Source organism: Sminthopsis crassicaudata, chromosome 3 (genome assembly GCF_048593235.1).
Source record: "Sminthopsis crassicaudata isolate SCR6 chromosome 3, ASM4859323v1, whole genome shotgun sequence".
NCBI lineage: Eukaryota > Metazoa > Chordata > Mammalia > Dasyuromorphia > Dasyuridae > Sminthopsis > Sminthopsis crassicaudata.
Genome location: NC_133619.1, coordinates 580360264 through 580375090, shown reverse-complemented (window position 1 = coordinate 580375090; position 14827 = coordinate 580360264). Strand labels below are relative to the sequence as shown.

General features: G+C 42.6%; 2 protein-coding genes and 1 long non-coding RNA gene across 5 annotated transcripts in view; 1 reads left to right on the top strand and 2 right to left on the bottom strand.

The window, feature by feature from the left end:
- The window catches only part of RRM1 (ribonucleotide reductase catalytic subunit M1), a 34945-nt gene extending 32763 nt beyond the window's left edge, over positions 1–2182 (bottom strand). The window contains exon 1 of the mRNA XM_074304970.1: positions 1870–2182. Coding sequence (XP_074161071.1) covers positions 1870–1888 — 19 coding nt within the window. The 5' untranslated portion in view covers positions 1889–2182. The remainder of the gene's footprint in view (positions 1–1869) is intronic.
- Positions 2138–10365, top strand: LOC141563619 (uncharacterized). Its single transcript, XR_012488466.1, has 3 exons — positions 2138–2223; positions 7590–7651; positions 10245–10365. It is a non-coding gene; the product is annotated as an uncharacterized LOC141563619 (long non-coding RNA).
- A 248-nt stretch (positions 10366–10613) lies between these two features.
- Positions 10614–14827, bottom strand: part of STIM1 (stromal interaction molecule 1) — a 222357-nt gene continuing 218143 nt past the window's right edge. For all 3 annotated transcript variants that reach the window (XM_074304975.1, XM_074304971.1, XM_074304976.1), the window contains one exon: positions 10614–12651. In XM_074304975.1, the coding sequence (XP_074161076.1) occupies positions 12129–12651 (523 nt within the window). In that variant the 3' untranslated portion in view covers positions 10614–12128. The remainder of the gene's footprint in view (positions 12652–14827) is intronic.

The following is a 14827-nucleotide window of genomic DNA, read 5'->3' as shown; positions in this document are numbered from 1 at the left end:
AACTAATCTTTAATGGAAGAAAAATAAAGATTTCAAGAAGCCAAGTGAGGAAAGACAGCATTCCAGTCATGATGAACAGCCTGTGTAAAGATATAAAGGCAGGAAATGAAATATAATGTAGGAAAACCAGCAAGAAGGGCAGTTTGGCTAAAATCGAGAATACATGCAGTAGTTATATGAAAACCACACTGAAAGAGAATCGGAAGCCAGATTGTGAAGGGCTTTAAATGTCCTCCTAAGGAATCTCTATTTTATCCTCCTGGCAAGTGAGAACCACTGAAGCTTCTTGACCTGAAGAGTGGCACTGTCAAACCTGAGCCCACCGGGGATCAATAAGGTAGCTGTGAATCGGAGACAAAAGTTTGGGGGAGAGGGGGAAAGGTAGATCAATTAGGAGGCTGTTTTTAATAATCCAAAAGGTAATGAGAATGTGAACTAAGATTCACGTAGCTATGAGTTAAAATAGGGGATGACTGTGAGACATGTTGTAAAGGAAAAATCAACAACACTTGACCACTGGTTGGATGGAAGGGTTAAGAGAAAGGAAAGAGCCGAGGATGACTCTGGGCTACAAACTTGGGTTATTGGAAAGATAGAAATAGGAAAATTAAAAAGACAGCTGGGCGCTGATTCTTCATTTATGTCCTGCACTCTATATAACCGTTTCTCACTCCCCCTCTTCTTTCTGCATTACTTAATGATCCCATCAACTCTTAGGAGTTCAAGGATCAACTCTAGAAAGAGAATTCTCTAATTTCTCTAAGGAACATCTACCTCTTACAGCCTTGTGGACGTCTCAGTCAAACCCACTTTAGCTATAAGACATCACGCTATACGAATGTATTAAGTTGCAAGCAGAGTGCTGAGCAGAAGGCAATCCCTGTCCTCAAGGAGTCTACAATCTAATGTACAGTAATGACAACCGGACTGTAAGACGTTTGGAGACCCTCTCTGTACCCCGCCTGACAGGAGCTCACACTTACTAAGAGAACCACAAAGTTGGCGGGACCCTTTGATCCATCTCCTTCGATGAATACCTAAGTAAGAATCTCAACGTCATAACCAGAAAGAGGGAAACCGCGCTTCGCCCTTCTTCGCTAAGAAAGGGTGCCGCACTCCCCTTGGCCTGAGTCTACCTGCGCGGCTCAGCTCCTCGCTCCCCCTCTGGCGCCCTACCCGCAGCGGGAGCCTGATACATGTTGGCGCTGACTAGTGACTGCTTCAGAGCCGCACATGCAGCAAGGAACAGTCACTTGAATGGCCTTGGTAGAAACAAGTTTTATTGATAAGGATCAAGTGCCAGGGCCTGGAGACCAGAAGGCAGTGGAGAGAGCACCAGCCCTGAATTCAGGAGGACCCCAGTTCAAATCTGGTCTCAGACACTTAACACTTCCTAGCTGTGTGACCCTGGGCAAGTCACTTAACCCCAGCCTCAGGGAAAAAAAGAAAAAGAAAGTCATGGACTTGTTAAGTGGCTCCTACGTGCGGCGCGCCGGGGTAATTCACCAAAAAACCGTGCCTGCCCTCAAAGAGCTCCCATCAGTAGGGGAGGCGAGAGAATAGCCCAGTAGGAACATATAGGAGAGAGAAACTGGAGCTGATCGGTAAAAAGCAGGGAAACACGGGAGGAGAGGAGGAGGCATGGGCTAAGCAGGACGGAGGAGCTGGGGGCAGGGAGATGCCCCAGGACAGGCCTTCTCCCCTCCCCCGCCCGGCTCTGGCTTCGCGCGGGAAATGCGAAAAGCAGGGCGGAGGTAACCGCCGCTCCCGCCCGCGGGGCCGCGCCCTGCTGACCCCTTTCCAGCCCCTAGGCTGAGGTCTCGGGCTTCCCTCCTCCCCCCAGGATACCCTTTCACCCTCGACCCTCACCTCGTTTAATGACGTGCATCGCGGCTGACGGGGCCCGGTAATGGTCGCGGGAAGGAATCTTGGGCCGTGAAGTCCAAAGAACAGAGAACAGAGCTGGGGTCTGGTCTGGCAGCAGCTGGATTTAGGGGCCAGGCCGGGACTCCGGTTCTGGACCGCAGCAGCTGCAAATTCTGAGCCCAACAGAAGCAGCTAAGAGAACTGCAGGACAACGGATCCAAAACCTCTTCCCGCTCCCGCCAAGGCCGACGCACAATAGCGCGCGCCCTTCCTCCCTCCCTCGTGATGTCATTCGTCGACGCCGCCAGATGGGGATGGGTGGGTCCTAAGGAAGCCCGCGCGCTCCACGCGCCTACAGTGAATGCTCCCGGTCGCTGAAGCTCCTCCCCCCAGGCTGCTTGGCCTTGTAGAGTTGCGCAAAATTCTAACGCAGAGTTCCCCCGAAAGTGACCCTAGAGCCCCGGCGCGCATGCGCTCTTTGCTTCGCCTAGTCTGGTAAAGATGCTTTTCTCTCTTGGTTATCTCGTTTATCCAGAATGTGTGTGTACACAAATATGTACATATTTTCATATATACCTGTATGTTTGTATATGTGGACATAATGGGCAGCTAGGTGGCGCACTGGATAGAATGCAGGCCTGCAGTAGTCCTCAGACTTTTTAAATAGGGGGCCAGTTCACTGTCCCTCAGACTGGGAGGGCCGGACTATAGTTTCCGCCCTCAGCCCATTTGCCATAACCCATTAACGTCCTCAGTGGGCGGATATGGCCTGGGAGGTAGTGGAGAGCCCCTGGGCCCTGGAGTCAAAAACTTGTGCCAGTTCCAATGCAACCTCAAACAGTAGCTGTGACACTCTAGAAAGTCCATGTTTGTTTCAGTGTCTGTAAAATAAGCTGGAGGAAGAAATAAACTCCTTCAGTGTCTTTGCCAAGAAAACCCCAAACCGGGCTCATGAAGAGTGAAAACAACGGACCCGGAAGTTATTTAGAATGGCATTTCCCGTTGTTACTGCTTCTTGGATTTTATTATATAAAAATGTAGTTGATTTTTGAGGGGTTTATTTTGTATCTTTGCTAATTCCTTAGTGTTTTCCAAGTAAAACATGCTATCATCAGTAAATAGGGATGTTTTTATCTCTTTATGCCTTTCTCTACTACTATTGCTAGCGTTTCTAGAACTATTTCAGATGATGGTAGGAAGAGCTGACTTCCTTGCTTGTTTCATTCCTATATTAGAAAAAGTTTTATATTGTATCCCCATGGCACACCACGTTTGCTTTGGTTTTAGACAAGTGCTTTATTTAATGTGAGATTTTTTTTTTTTTATGTTCTCCTATGCCTGTTCTTTATAGTTTTTGTTTTTTTTTTAAATAAGTGTTGCACTTTGTCAAAGGTTTCTTTTACTGAATGTATTGAGATGATTATATGGTTTTGGATAGTTTAGTTTTTAAAATGATTTGTGAGGTGGATTATTTTTCTAATGTTGACTCATCCTTGCATCCATAGTATCTTTTATGGTCATGATTTCTGAAGTAAATTGTAATCTGATAAGGCTTTATTTAAATTTTTTCAAGAGTATTCATTAATGATATTAGCTTATACTTTCTCTCCTGTGTTTTATCTTTCCCTGGTTTAGGTAGTAAGCCTGAATTTTATAAAAAAGGTTCTGATAAGATGCTTTCTCAATTTTGGAGGATAATTTGTGAAGTGTGTGTTAGGTTCTTACTAAGTGCTAATGAGATAATGAGATATTAGGTTTTTATTAAGTGCTAAGTTGCTCTAGTTCTGGCCTTTACTAGGAGTTTAACCCCTTCGAACTCCTGGGGAGGAACTTGCATGCTTAGGAGGAGCAAGTTCATTGGTTGAAGTAATTTTTCCCAGAAGCCCTTGCGTTATCCCACACCCATTCTCTGGGAGGATAAAAGAGATAAGAGTCTTGTCTGGACCAGACTTGAGGCAGCTCTCTGGAGGAAGAAGTCACTACTCAGGACCAGAGTTGGCGGCAACTGTCTGGAGACAAGGGCTCTCTACAGGAAGAAGAATCTGTCGGAAAGATTTGAGTTGACACAGCAGATCTCCTCCCAGAGAGCGATAGGCAGTCTCTGGAGACAACAGAACTTTACAAGTGTGGTTATTCATAGTTCTTTAAAATTATGATAGATTTTTTTTCCTTTTTAGTTATATCTCCCTTTTAAGATTGAACTTATTTTTATCTCTTCAAATTGTTGGCTATAATTTTAAAAATTATGTCTTGAATTCACAATTTTCTTAGCATATAACTATATGGAGATTCTTCTGGTTTTGATATTTCAACTTACTCATTTTCTGTTTTATTTTCTACTCTTTTAACCAGATTAACTAAAGGTTAATGTATTGATTTGCTTAAAGAATAAGCTTTTAGTTTTTTTGTTTCTATGGAGTTTTTTTGTTTCAAATTTATTTCTCTAATTATTTTTATTTTTATTTTCAATCTGTTGGTTGACTTGCTGATTTTTTTATTATAGTTTTTATTTACCAGATAAATAATTTTATCATGGGTAATTTTACAGCATTGACAATTGCCAAACCTCCTTTCCTTCCCCCAGATGGCAGGTTGACCAATACATGTTAAATACGTTAAAGTATAAATTAATTACACTATGTGTATTGCTATTCAAAAAGAATCAGACTTTGAAATAGTGTACAATTAGCCTGTGAAGGAAATCAATCATGCAGGTGGCCAAAATTAGAGGGTTTGGGAATTCCATATAGTGGTTCATAGTCATCTCCCAGAGTTCTTTCTCTGGGTGTAGCTGGTTCAGTTCATTACTGCTCTATTGGAACTGATTTGGTTCATCTCATTGTTGGAAGAGGGCCAGGTCCATCAGAATTGATCATCATATAATCTTGTTGCCATGTATAATGATCTGGTCCTGCTCATTTCACTCAGCATCAGCTCATGTAAGTCTCTCTAGGCCTTTCTGAAATCATCCTGCTGATCATTTCTTACAGAATAATATTCCATAACATTCATATACCACAATTTATTCAGCCATTCTCCAATTGATGGGCATCCGCTCAGTTTCCAGTTTCTGGCTACTACAAAGAGGGCTGCCACAAACATTCTTGCATATACAGGTCCCTTTCCCTTCTTTAAGATTTCTTTGGGATATAAGCCCAGTAGTAACACTGCTGGCTCAAAGGGTATGCACAGTTTGATAATTTTTTGAGCATAGTTCCAAATCGCTCTCCAGAATGGCTGGATGTAGTCACAATTCCATCAACAATGTATCAGTGTCCCTGTTTTCCCACATCCCCTCCAACATTCCACATTATTTTTCCCTGTCATTCTAGCCAATCTGACAAATGTGTAGTGGTATCTCAGAGTTGTCTTAATTTGCATTTCTCTGATTAATAATACTTGGGAGCATCTTTTCATATGGCTAGAAATAGTTTCAATTTCTTCATCTGAGAATTGTCTGTTCATGTCCTTTGACCATTTATCAATTGGAGAATGGCTTGATTTCTTAGAGTCAATTCTCTATATATTTTGGAAATGAGGCCCTTATAAGATCCTTTTGACTATAAAAATGTTTTCCCAGTATTGTTTCCCTTCTAATCTTATCTGCATTAGTTTTGTTTGTACAAAAAATTTCAATTTGATATAAAGTTTTCTACTTTGTGATTAATAATGATCTCTACTTCTTCTATGGACACAAATTCATTCCTCTTCCACAGGTCTGAGAGGTAAACCAACCTATCTTCCTCTAATTTATTTATAATCTTTTTGCCTAGCTCAGGAATCCATTTTGACCTGATCTTGGTCTATAGTATTGTGTGGGTCAATGCCTAGCTTATACCATATTAATTTCCAATTTTCCCACTAATTTTTGTCAAACATTGAGTTCTTATCCCAAAAGCTGGGGTCCTTTGGTTTGTCAAACACTAGATTATTAAAGTTATTATTTTGTCCTTTGAACCTAACCTATTCCACTGATCAACTAGTCTATTTCTTAGCCAATACCAAATGGTTTTGGTAACCACTGCTTTATAATTTTAGATCTGACACAGCTAGGCCACCTTCATTTGATTTTTTTTTTGACTTGCTGATTTTCAAATGCATATTCAGTTCATTAATCCTCATTTTCCTATTTTATTGTTTGGAGAAATATAACTTCCCCTGCGGACTACTTTTATTGCATCCCAGAAATTTTGGTGTTTCCTCATCAGTTTTCTTTTGGCCCATTCATTAGTTGAGGTTTTATTAAGTCTCCATTTGGGGTTATATCTTTTGCATCCCTGAATCAATCATGTTGCATCATATTGTGATCTATAAAGAACGTATTATTAATTCTGCATTTTTCCATTTGTTTACAATATCTCTTTACCCCAGTATGTGGTAAATTTTTGTAAAAGTTCCATGTGGTCCTAAGAATATGTATTTTCTTTTGCAATCCCATTCAGAAGATAAGTCTTTTAGCTTTAGTTATCCAGCAACTAGTTCCTTATTTCTTCTTTTATCTTTCTGTCATAGAAGACTTCAATATTCTTCTATTATGCTTATGTCTTCTTGTTTTTGTCCCCATGAATCTCCCTTTCTAGTCAGTACAGTAAATAAGTTTATAAATAGCTAGTATAAAGTAGCAATGGCAGGAAGTAAGATTGAAAGGAGGGACTTAGAAGTCACATTCAAATTGTCCCAAGAATCAAAAAACAATTTTATGTAAATGTATTCATCAAAAATCACATCTTGCTAATATGTGCTGAGTCAGGAGAAGCCAGCGAAGCTTTGCTGTCAGATATTTTTTGATCTTATGACATGCAAATCTCAGTTTCTACACATCTGCAGTAAGACCAGCAACATCAAATGGTGCTGATAACCCTGAAATTCTGTGGCTAAACTTATTAACCTTAAAGTTTTGCTGACATGATTTATTAATGAACTAGGCCCAAGGTGGCATAACAAGACTTAGTCCATCCTATCAAATCTATCAAATTTTTTTTTCACCCCCTCAATATGCTTTCATGTCCTAAGGGTCCATGCTGCTGAAGTGCTTCCATTTCCAGTCCTCATCCTTTCCCCATCCTCTTCCTCACATTTGTCTTCATTCACCACTCCATCCTTGCTCCTGTCCTTAGACCACCTGCCTCCATACTCCTTTGTCTTTCTGTACTGTTTGCCCCTACATCATCTATGCCCAAGTGCGATTGTCATCTTGCTTCCCAATGCTATTGTGGTCTTTCCTGGTAAGTATCCAAAGAACCAAATTGCCTAATGCATTTCGTAAATTTCACAAATTATTTCATTCAGTTAGTGTCATCTTTATGAATTTAGATGCTAAGATATTTGAAACCAAATGATTATGACTGATATTAGTGTGTTATCTGTGCTTTTTTTCTTGAAGGTTTACTCTTGCTTTGTTTTTTCATCCTTAGTTTGTTTAGGTATATTTCTTTTTCAAGGTTTTGTATATGTCTTTGATTTTTAGGAATTTTTTTTTATCTAATCTGTCAATCTTTTTCATTGTATTGGATTGTTTGAAATCTGTTTACATTTAAAGTTATGAGTTAAGGTTATATTTTCTACCATGTGTCCCCAATACTGCTTCCCCTGCCCAAGATATGATTTTCCCTCTTCTGCTTAATATTTTTAAAAACTATAGATCAACTACATTTTTACATCATCAAAAAATTTACCCCACTTTTACTTTGATAGTGTTAATATTTTTATCTATATTGTTTCAGATCTTTCCAAAGAAGAAATTTTAGCAAGATTCTCCAATTTATAACTGGAAAAGTGTTTCGAGGTAATCTAATTCAACATCTTTTTTTTTTTAGACTGGAAAACTAAAGGCCTGAGAGAGGAAAGACTATCATCAATGATCATACTGTTAATAAGGGGCAAATTCATGTATTTAATGTTTTTTATTATAGCACCTTTTTCCAAATACTGACTCTGAGTAATAGAGATTTATATAATTTAAGGCTCAGAGTGATTTGTCTAGAGTCACCATAGGGACTATTATATCACTTAACCCCATTTGTGTCCATTTCCTCATCTGTAAAATGAGCTGGGGAAGAAAATGGCAAATCACTCCAGGATCTTTGCCAAGAAAACCCCAAATAGAGGTCACACAATCGGTCACAAAGCCAGTCACAATTCAAATGACTGAATAAAAATGGTACTTATACTTTCCTCCTTTTAAGCAGTTGTTTATGTCAGATAACATTCAAAATCACTACTCTGAGCTCCCAGTATAAAAATTTCTATCATTCAGGCAGAAGTCAGGCTCCTACTTATTTTAGATGGCCTTTTTGTGGTTAAAATAAGTTCAATTGATTGAAAATAAAACAGAATATATTATAGTATCTGTGGATTGACATGGAGTTGTGGTAAAGACATTTTCAAACTCCATTGTGTTTCAGATCATTCCATACAAATCAAAACCCGAAGCAAGACCAAAGGGGACTGGGCAGAGCTGAAAACTTTTGCTCTACCTTAAACCCCGAACCTCAGCAAACTCCACACCTGTAAAAGAGAGGTACTGGGATGAAAAGTTAAGGACTGTTATCTTTTTAAAAGACTTCCTTTAGCCAGGATCTTGTGTTTCAATATGCTTCTGGAGTTAATGACCTTCCCTTATATGTCTCCCTATATATCTCACTCCTATTTTGCTCTTTAGAGATGGTTTGGTCATGTAAACCTTTTGGATTCAAAACTCAGAATAATCTGGTTTTGAGATGGCTTGGTTCAAGAGGAGTATAAACCCAATCAAGGAATATTATTGCTAATAGAATTTTTCATAGGCTGGGATAATCAATGGATCCTTTTACAGTTTGGAGTATGTTTGCTGAGGCTTGGGGGGCGGTGGGGAGTCAGGGTAGAACAAAAGGTTGCCATCTCTACCCAGCCTTCTTTAGTCTTGCTTCTGGGGTAATTTGTATGGATCTATATTAGTGATGAAATATGACTTTGAAAAGAATATCCTTACAAAAACTTTACCTAGTTGCTTTGGAGTTTTGCCAAGTAGAATTTCCAGGATGATATAATGAAACTTCAGGCAAAACCAGGGCTATGACAGAGGAGTTAAAAGGAACTTTTTTTTTTTATCATAATTCTGATATTGGAATCCATGAACTTTAAAAAAATTTTTTTCATAAATTCAATGTAATTGGTTTAATTGGTTTGTAATCCTTTATTTTATCCACTTAAAAACATTATTCTAAGATGAGTCCATGACAATAAAAAAAATTTATGAACCCCTGACTAGACTAAAATAGGCTGAATAGGTAGGAGTGGCTGACCTGCATCTGAAATCCCAAGAGAATTGTATTAGCAATGTGCTAAAAAGAACCCATACCCTCTAATAACTAGAGCTACGATTACAATTCAACAAAGATACCAACAGATGGCAGCAGGACTTACTAGCAAAAAGAAGCAAAGACTAACCTATGACACAAATGAATCAGTAGAGGACCCCAGCCCCGAGTGCAACTCAGGGCCATCATCAGAACACATCGACCTCCTTGATACTATCCCAGCCCAGGAGCTAGCTGAAACGATGCTTTCAAAGCTCCAGTTGTCCTGGCTACATGTTTTCTAGCCAAATGCCTTTCTTCCATGAGTGTTCTGTTCATTCTCCAATGGATAATGTGCTAACTTGTGCGAGTGTTTTCTCTATACATAGGGATTTAACTGGACTACTGCTTTGATCCTCCAAGTGGCTGGTAAAATATTAGCAAAAGTTACTAAACTATTATTGAATAGATGCTGTCCCATCCCAAGATAGCCCTTGAAACTGGCAAGGATGAGAGTGGGAAGTGTTTTCAGGTGATTTTTTTTTCAGGAGGCCTTAGGTGCTATTAACATCTTTGTCTATTGGTTATCTACCCATGCAAAACAAAACCTTTTCAGGGACCTAACAACTATGTTAAGGCCCATATGCTAAGAGCTATTGAGCATACATATGCTGTGTCCTGCAGAGCCCTTTCTCAGTGCTTTCTAAAGCATCCTTTCATCTGGAAGTGACCAACTTGGTGAGGTCATGCATGGACAGTTTCTGCTTCTGCTTGTATTTCCTATGGGTCCTTAGATCTGCTGGGGTCATTTGGGACTAATTTTGGGGATTTGAGAAATAACATGGGACAGTGCAAAAAACACTAGATTGGCTTCACATCCAGACTCTATCACATATTGTGTAGCTCTGTCTACATTACTTGGCAGTTGCCTTACAAAATGTGATATTTATACTAGCTTTGTAAATTTGTTTGATTGTAGCTATTACTAATATAGAACTCTCCATGGTGTGCCTTACATCATACTTTTAGTAATTTCTGCCCAAAGGCAGACATTCCTAAAATAACATTCCTAATTTTTTTTTTTTTTTTTTTTTTTTTTAGGCATTGGGTCCAGGATCCTTTGACTTTTTAAAAACATCATCCTTATTTCTATTGATATCTTTCTATCTTGTATCCTTGGATTGTCCAAGTATCAAGTTTAAATACACTCCATAACACACCATTTTGGATTGCCACTCTGTGTTGAACTATTCTTTCAAGCCTTAGAAGGGGTTGGTGGTGATAATTTTCCCTGGTGTCCTTCATGTCTTGGCCCCTCCCTTCTTACCAGTTTTCACATGTTCTTTTTGAAGTCAGAACGGGGAGACACAGAATATCAACTGGGAGATTTCTCATTCTTGTCTCCTGATCTAGCCACAGAGAGTTTCCACGAGCCAGGAAGCAGAGTAATGGGAGCCAAAACCAAGAAAATAAAATATCCTACATGCTTTATTAGACTTCAGTCTTATGAAATAACAGAAAAATCCATCGGGATAGGAAAGGGGGGGCCAGCCCATTGTGGCCTGCAGCACCCAGCTGCCTTGCCCATTGGCCCTGGGATGGGCAACTGACTGAACAGGCCTGGGGGCTATAAATGACAGCCCCTACAGAAAGCTGGGGAAGAGGGCACTGCTTAGAGTAGGAAGTGGGACATGCACAGTGTGTGTGTCCATTCCCTTCCCTTCCTTACTTTATTTTTATAAGCTGCTTCCTTCCCCAGGCCTGGCTGGGGTTAATATGGGAGGCAGACTTTGGACTGCACAGTAGGATTGGGCCCAAGAGCCTAGGCCCTCTAGGGGAGCCCAAGGACCATGCACTGAAAAAGAGGTGGAGAGGAGGGGAGGGCTGCAGGCACTTTGGAAATTCAGGATTTTTTAAAAATTTTTTTGGTTCAAAAGCATTAACATCTTTGCCCCATATCTCTCCCAACCACATCCCTCTCCCCACAGTCCTGTTACAGGATATATCCATATGTGAAAGTCCCTGCCCCCTGTCTAGGCTAGGTCTCCAGCACAAAGGGGATCAAGCATACTAGAGGAGGCTTAGGGATCACTGAGGCTCCAAACTTGGGACCTGGAATAGGCTAAATATCTGAGTTGAAGGGGAGGGAAGAGAGAGGAATGTGGCTACCCTCTCTTCTCCTACCATATAGAGCAAGCAGAAGGAGGCGGCAGTCATTAGGCCACTGGGGAGGGTGGTCTAGAGTCCTAGCCCTATAAGGAGGAAGCCACAGCTGTCCATCCCTAATTTAGGCCGAATCTCCAGGGCCAGCTCTACTTCACCTCTGTCCTAACTACCTCCCATCCCCACCCCCCCAAAGTCAGGCCAAGGCTAGAGTCAGGGTTGGCCCCAGGCTCTCCCCATACCCAAAGGAAACAAACAAAATCAAGCACCCCCTCCCCCAACCCCAGAGCTCTGGTCTCAATCCGCCCTGCTGCCCTGCCCTGCCCTGCCCGCATTGTCCAGCATGCTGAGGTTGGTGGGAGCCCAGGCTTTGGATCAGGCTTCCTTTGTCCTCACCCTAATTGCTGGGGGTTTGGTGGCAATGGAGAGAACAGGGAATAGAGGGGGAGACCAAGAAAGATATAAAAGCCCAATAAACAGGGAGAAACGAGGGTCTCCTGCAAAAGTGGATGGGCTGAACTGAGATGGGGGTGCAGGGGAAAGTCATGCATTGTGAAGCAGGGATGGAACCAGGGGATGAAGAAGTTGGAGCAGGAATAGCTTACAGAGGCCCAAACAGGGCAGGTGATGATCAGTAAATAAATAAGATGGAAGGGCCCCTCTTTCATAGGGGAAGGGAGGAGGTACAGAGAGGATGAGGCAGGGAGTAACAGTGCCCCAAGTCCTTAGGACCCCCACCTTTCCCCAGCCAGGCCCTGGGTGGGTCCCTTGGAGGAGAGGGAGGATAGATGTGTCTTCCCACCGCAGCCAGCCCCGGTCCAGCTACTTCTTGGGCTTCTTGAAGATTTTGAGTGGAAACTTCTTCTTGCCCTGGCCGGAGTCTGTCTCCTCACCCGTGGAGCCACTGTCCTCCTCACCAGCATGCTTCTTGCCTACCAGGTGGGGGATACGCGTGTTGCGGCCATGGTGAGCCCGGCTGTCCCCTACAGGTGATGGTGTGTCAGGTTCAGGGGAGCTGGGACTATGGGAACGTGAGGAATCTGAATGTAAGTGCCCTCCTCCCCCCAGCCCTATAGGGCCCAGCTCCCCAACACTATAGGCCTTCTCTAGCCCGTGATTCTGCAGGTATACTGCTTTCTTGGCCAGGGCGGGACTCTCAGGCAGCTTCTCCACTACAGATCCCCCCAGGGCTGCCTCTGCCAGTCGGTGGCTGCCATTGGAGGTTGGGGCATACGGGGCTTCATCCATGGCTCTGGTCAGCTGTTGGGGCTTGGCAGCTATCTGGGTGAAGCGAGAGCGGTCACTCATGTGGAGGGAGGACTCCGAATCGGAATGGGTCAAGTCCCTGCTCAAGACAAAAGGGGATCAGGGCAAGGTACAGAACAGGGAGGAAAAGAGGGATAGAAGATAGGGGAGAGAAGAAAAAGAAGAAAAAGGGAGAAGGGAAGGTGGTAGAGCAAAGTAATCCAAGAGTGGGAGAAGAAGAAAAAAGGGAAAGTGAGGGTAAAAGTGGGGAGAAATAAAAGGGAAACAGTAAGAGGGAAACAAACAGTGAGACAAGGACAGGGAGACATATTAATATCACAGAATTACTAGGCAAAGGTCTTTTATTGTTCAGACCCTACCTTTGCTACATTTCTGGGCCCCCAGGATATAGCCAACCACATAACTCTTTCATTCCTCTCCTCCCCCTTAGGGGTGGGGATGGGGGTGGAGAAAGAGATAATCAACAAGAGGACAGGTTTTTCTTCCCCACTCCTTTCTGACATCCCCTAAAAAATCCCCAAACCCTTAGACACCTGTCCATGATGAATCGAAGCTATCCAAGGAGGCCCATGAGTTTGGAAACCTTTCCTCGCTTGAATGAAAATCTGTTGATATTCCAGAATGCTCCCCTGCATGCACACACGCACACGTACACACACACACACACACACACACACACACACACACATATCCTAAGGAGAGGGGAAAAGCTTGTTCTGTGTCCTAAGTTCTGATTATCATGTTTTACCACATAAAACCTTCATCCCACCTACCCACCCCGGTCCCACAGAACCCCAACCATCACAACACATGCAGTGAAACCCAGCCAGGGCTGGGGTAGGAGGGGAGAGAAAGAAGAAGAGTTAGAGCAACCTTGCCCCTGGCCCAAGATCTCCACAGGCTGGTAGTCAGACATCTGGAGATGAGGAATAATAAAATAGCTGTTTTCATGTATTAGAAGGTCTACCACCAGAAAGGGGATAGATTTGTTCTATTTGTCCCAGAGAACAAAGCCAGAAGTAATGGACAGAAAATATAAGGAAATAAACAAGCCTGAAGGAAAAACTTTATAGCAGTCATTCAAAAATTTAATTAGCTGCTTCGGGGGCAGAGAGAGGTATAGTTGTTTTCCCCTTGTTTGGAGGTCTTTGAATAAAAGCTCCATGACTATTTGCTAGGAATGATGTAGAGGGATTTACCAATCCAGTATGGGTAGCTCTGGATGACCCTTTACAACTTCAATTCCATGATGATGGGATCAAATGGAGAAAATACTGAGGGGATTCTGGGAAGGTGTCTCTGAAAGTCCAGGCCTCCTTCTCACCCTCATTCTATTGTAGAGACCATTCCATGTCGCTGTAGAGACTTTTGACACCTAACAGAGCTAAGAAGGATATTAATAGTGAAGGGTTTATGTAGGAATAAGGAACTAAAGGTTATCGGTTGTGAAGGATGATCCACAACAGAAAATACTTTGCAGTCTGCTACTCTTTAATGGAAGAAGAATCTTGGACTAGGAGTCATAAAGTTTGGGTGCTAGTCCCTTCCTATCTCAAGGAGTTTGGCTTATGATTTGGAAAAGATAAAATGCTCTGGGAATGTAAGAGGTGAAGATTATGTAGTCAGACTAGCTAGAAACCTTATCTATGAGCCAGGGGAAGGAGTTGCTTTGCAAGAATGGCATACAGGTTTTCACACCAAATCACATTCAACATGCACAAGCTAGGGGAATCTATCCCCAGGCTTTCCCATGGAGGCAGGTAAGGAAGGCTTCATGGGGCTGGGGCCATTCAGCCTAAGCAGGCTTCACCAGACCCAGGGGCTCTTTCCAACCCCTAAAGGTAGGGGCACTCAGAGAGGAGAAGGGCAAAACGAAGGGCCCTGAAGTCCCACTCCCAGCAATTGGTTGAGCTGGGGCCCAGAATGAAGAGAGGGTAGAGCAGTTATGTCTCCCAGTCAGGAATAAGGGTGAAGGCAGCATTTGAAGAGCAGAGTGTGGGGGCCAATAGGGGGACCTGGAAGCAAATACAGCTGATCTGGAAGAAAGTTCAGAGGGGTCAGAGAGGGTGCGAGGCCCCTAAAGGAAGAAGAGAAAGCGGCAGATTAGCCCACTGCTCAGACTGGCCATACCCAGCCAAGTCCCATCTCTATTCCCTGGCCTAAAGGCTGGGCTTGGAGCTAGGCAGGTGGAGGCTTGCTTGAGAAAGTAGCTTTTTATTAGGAAGGTGACCCAGGGAATCATTTGTACTTAGGTG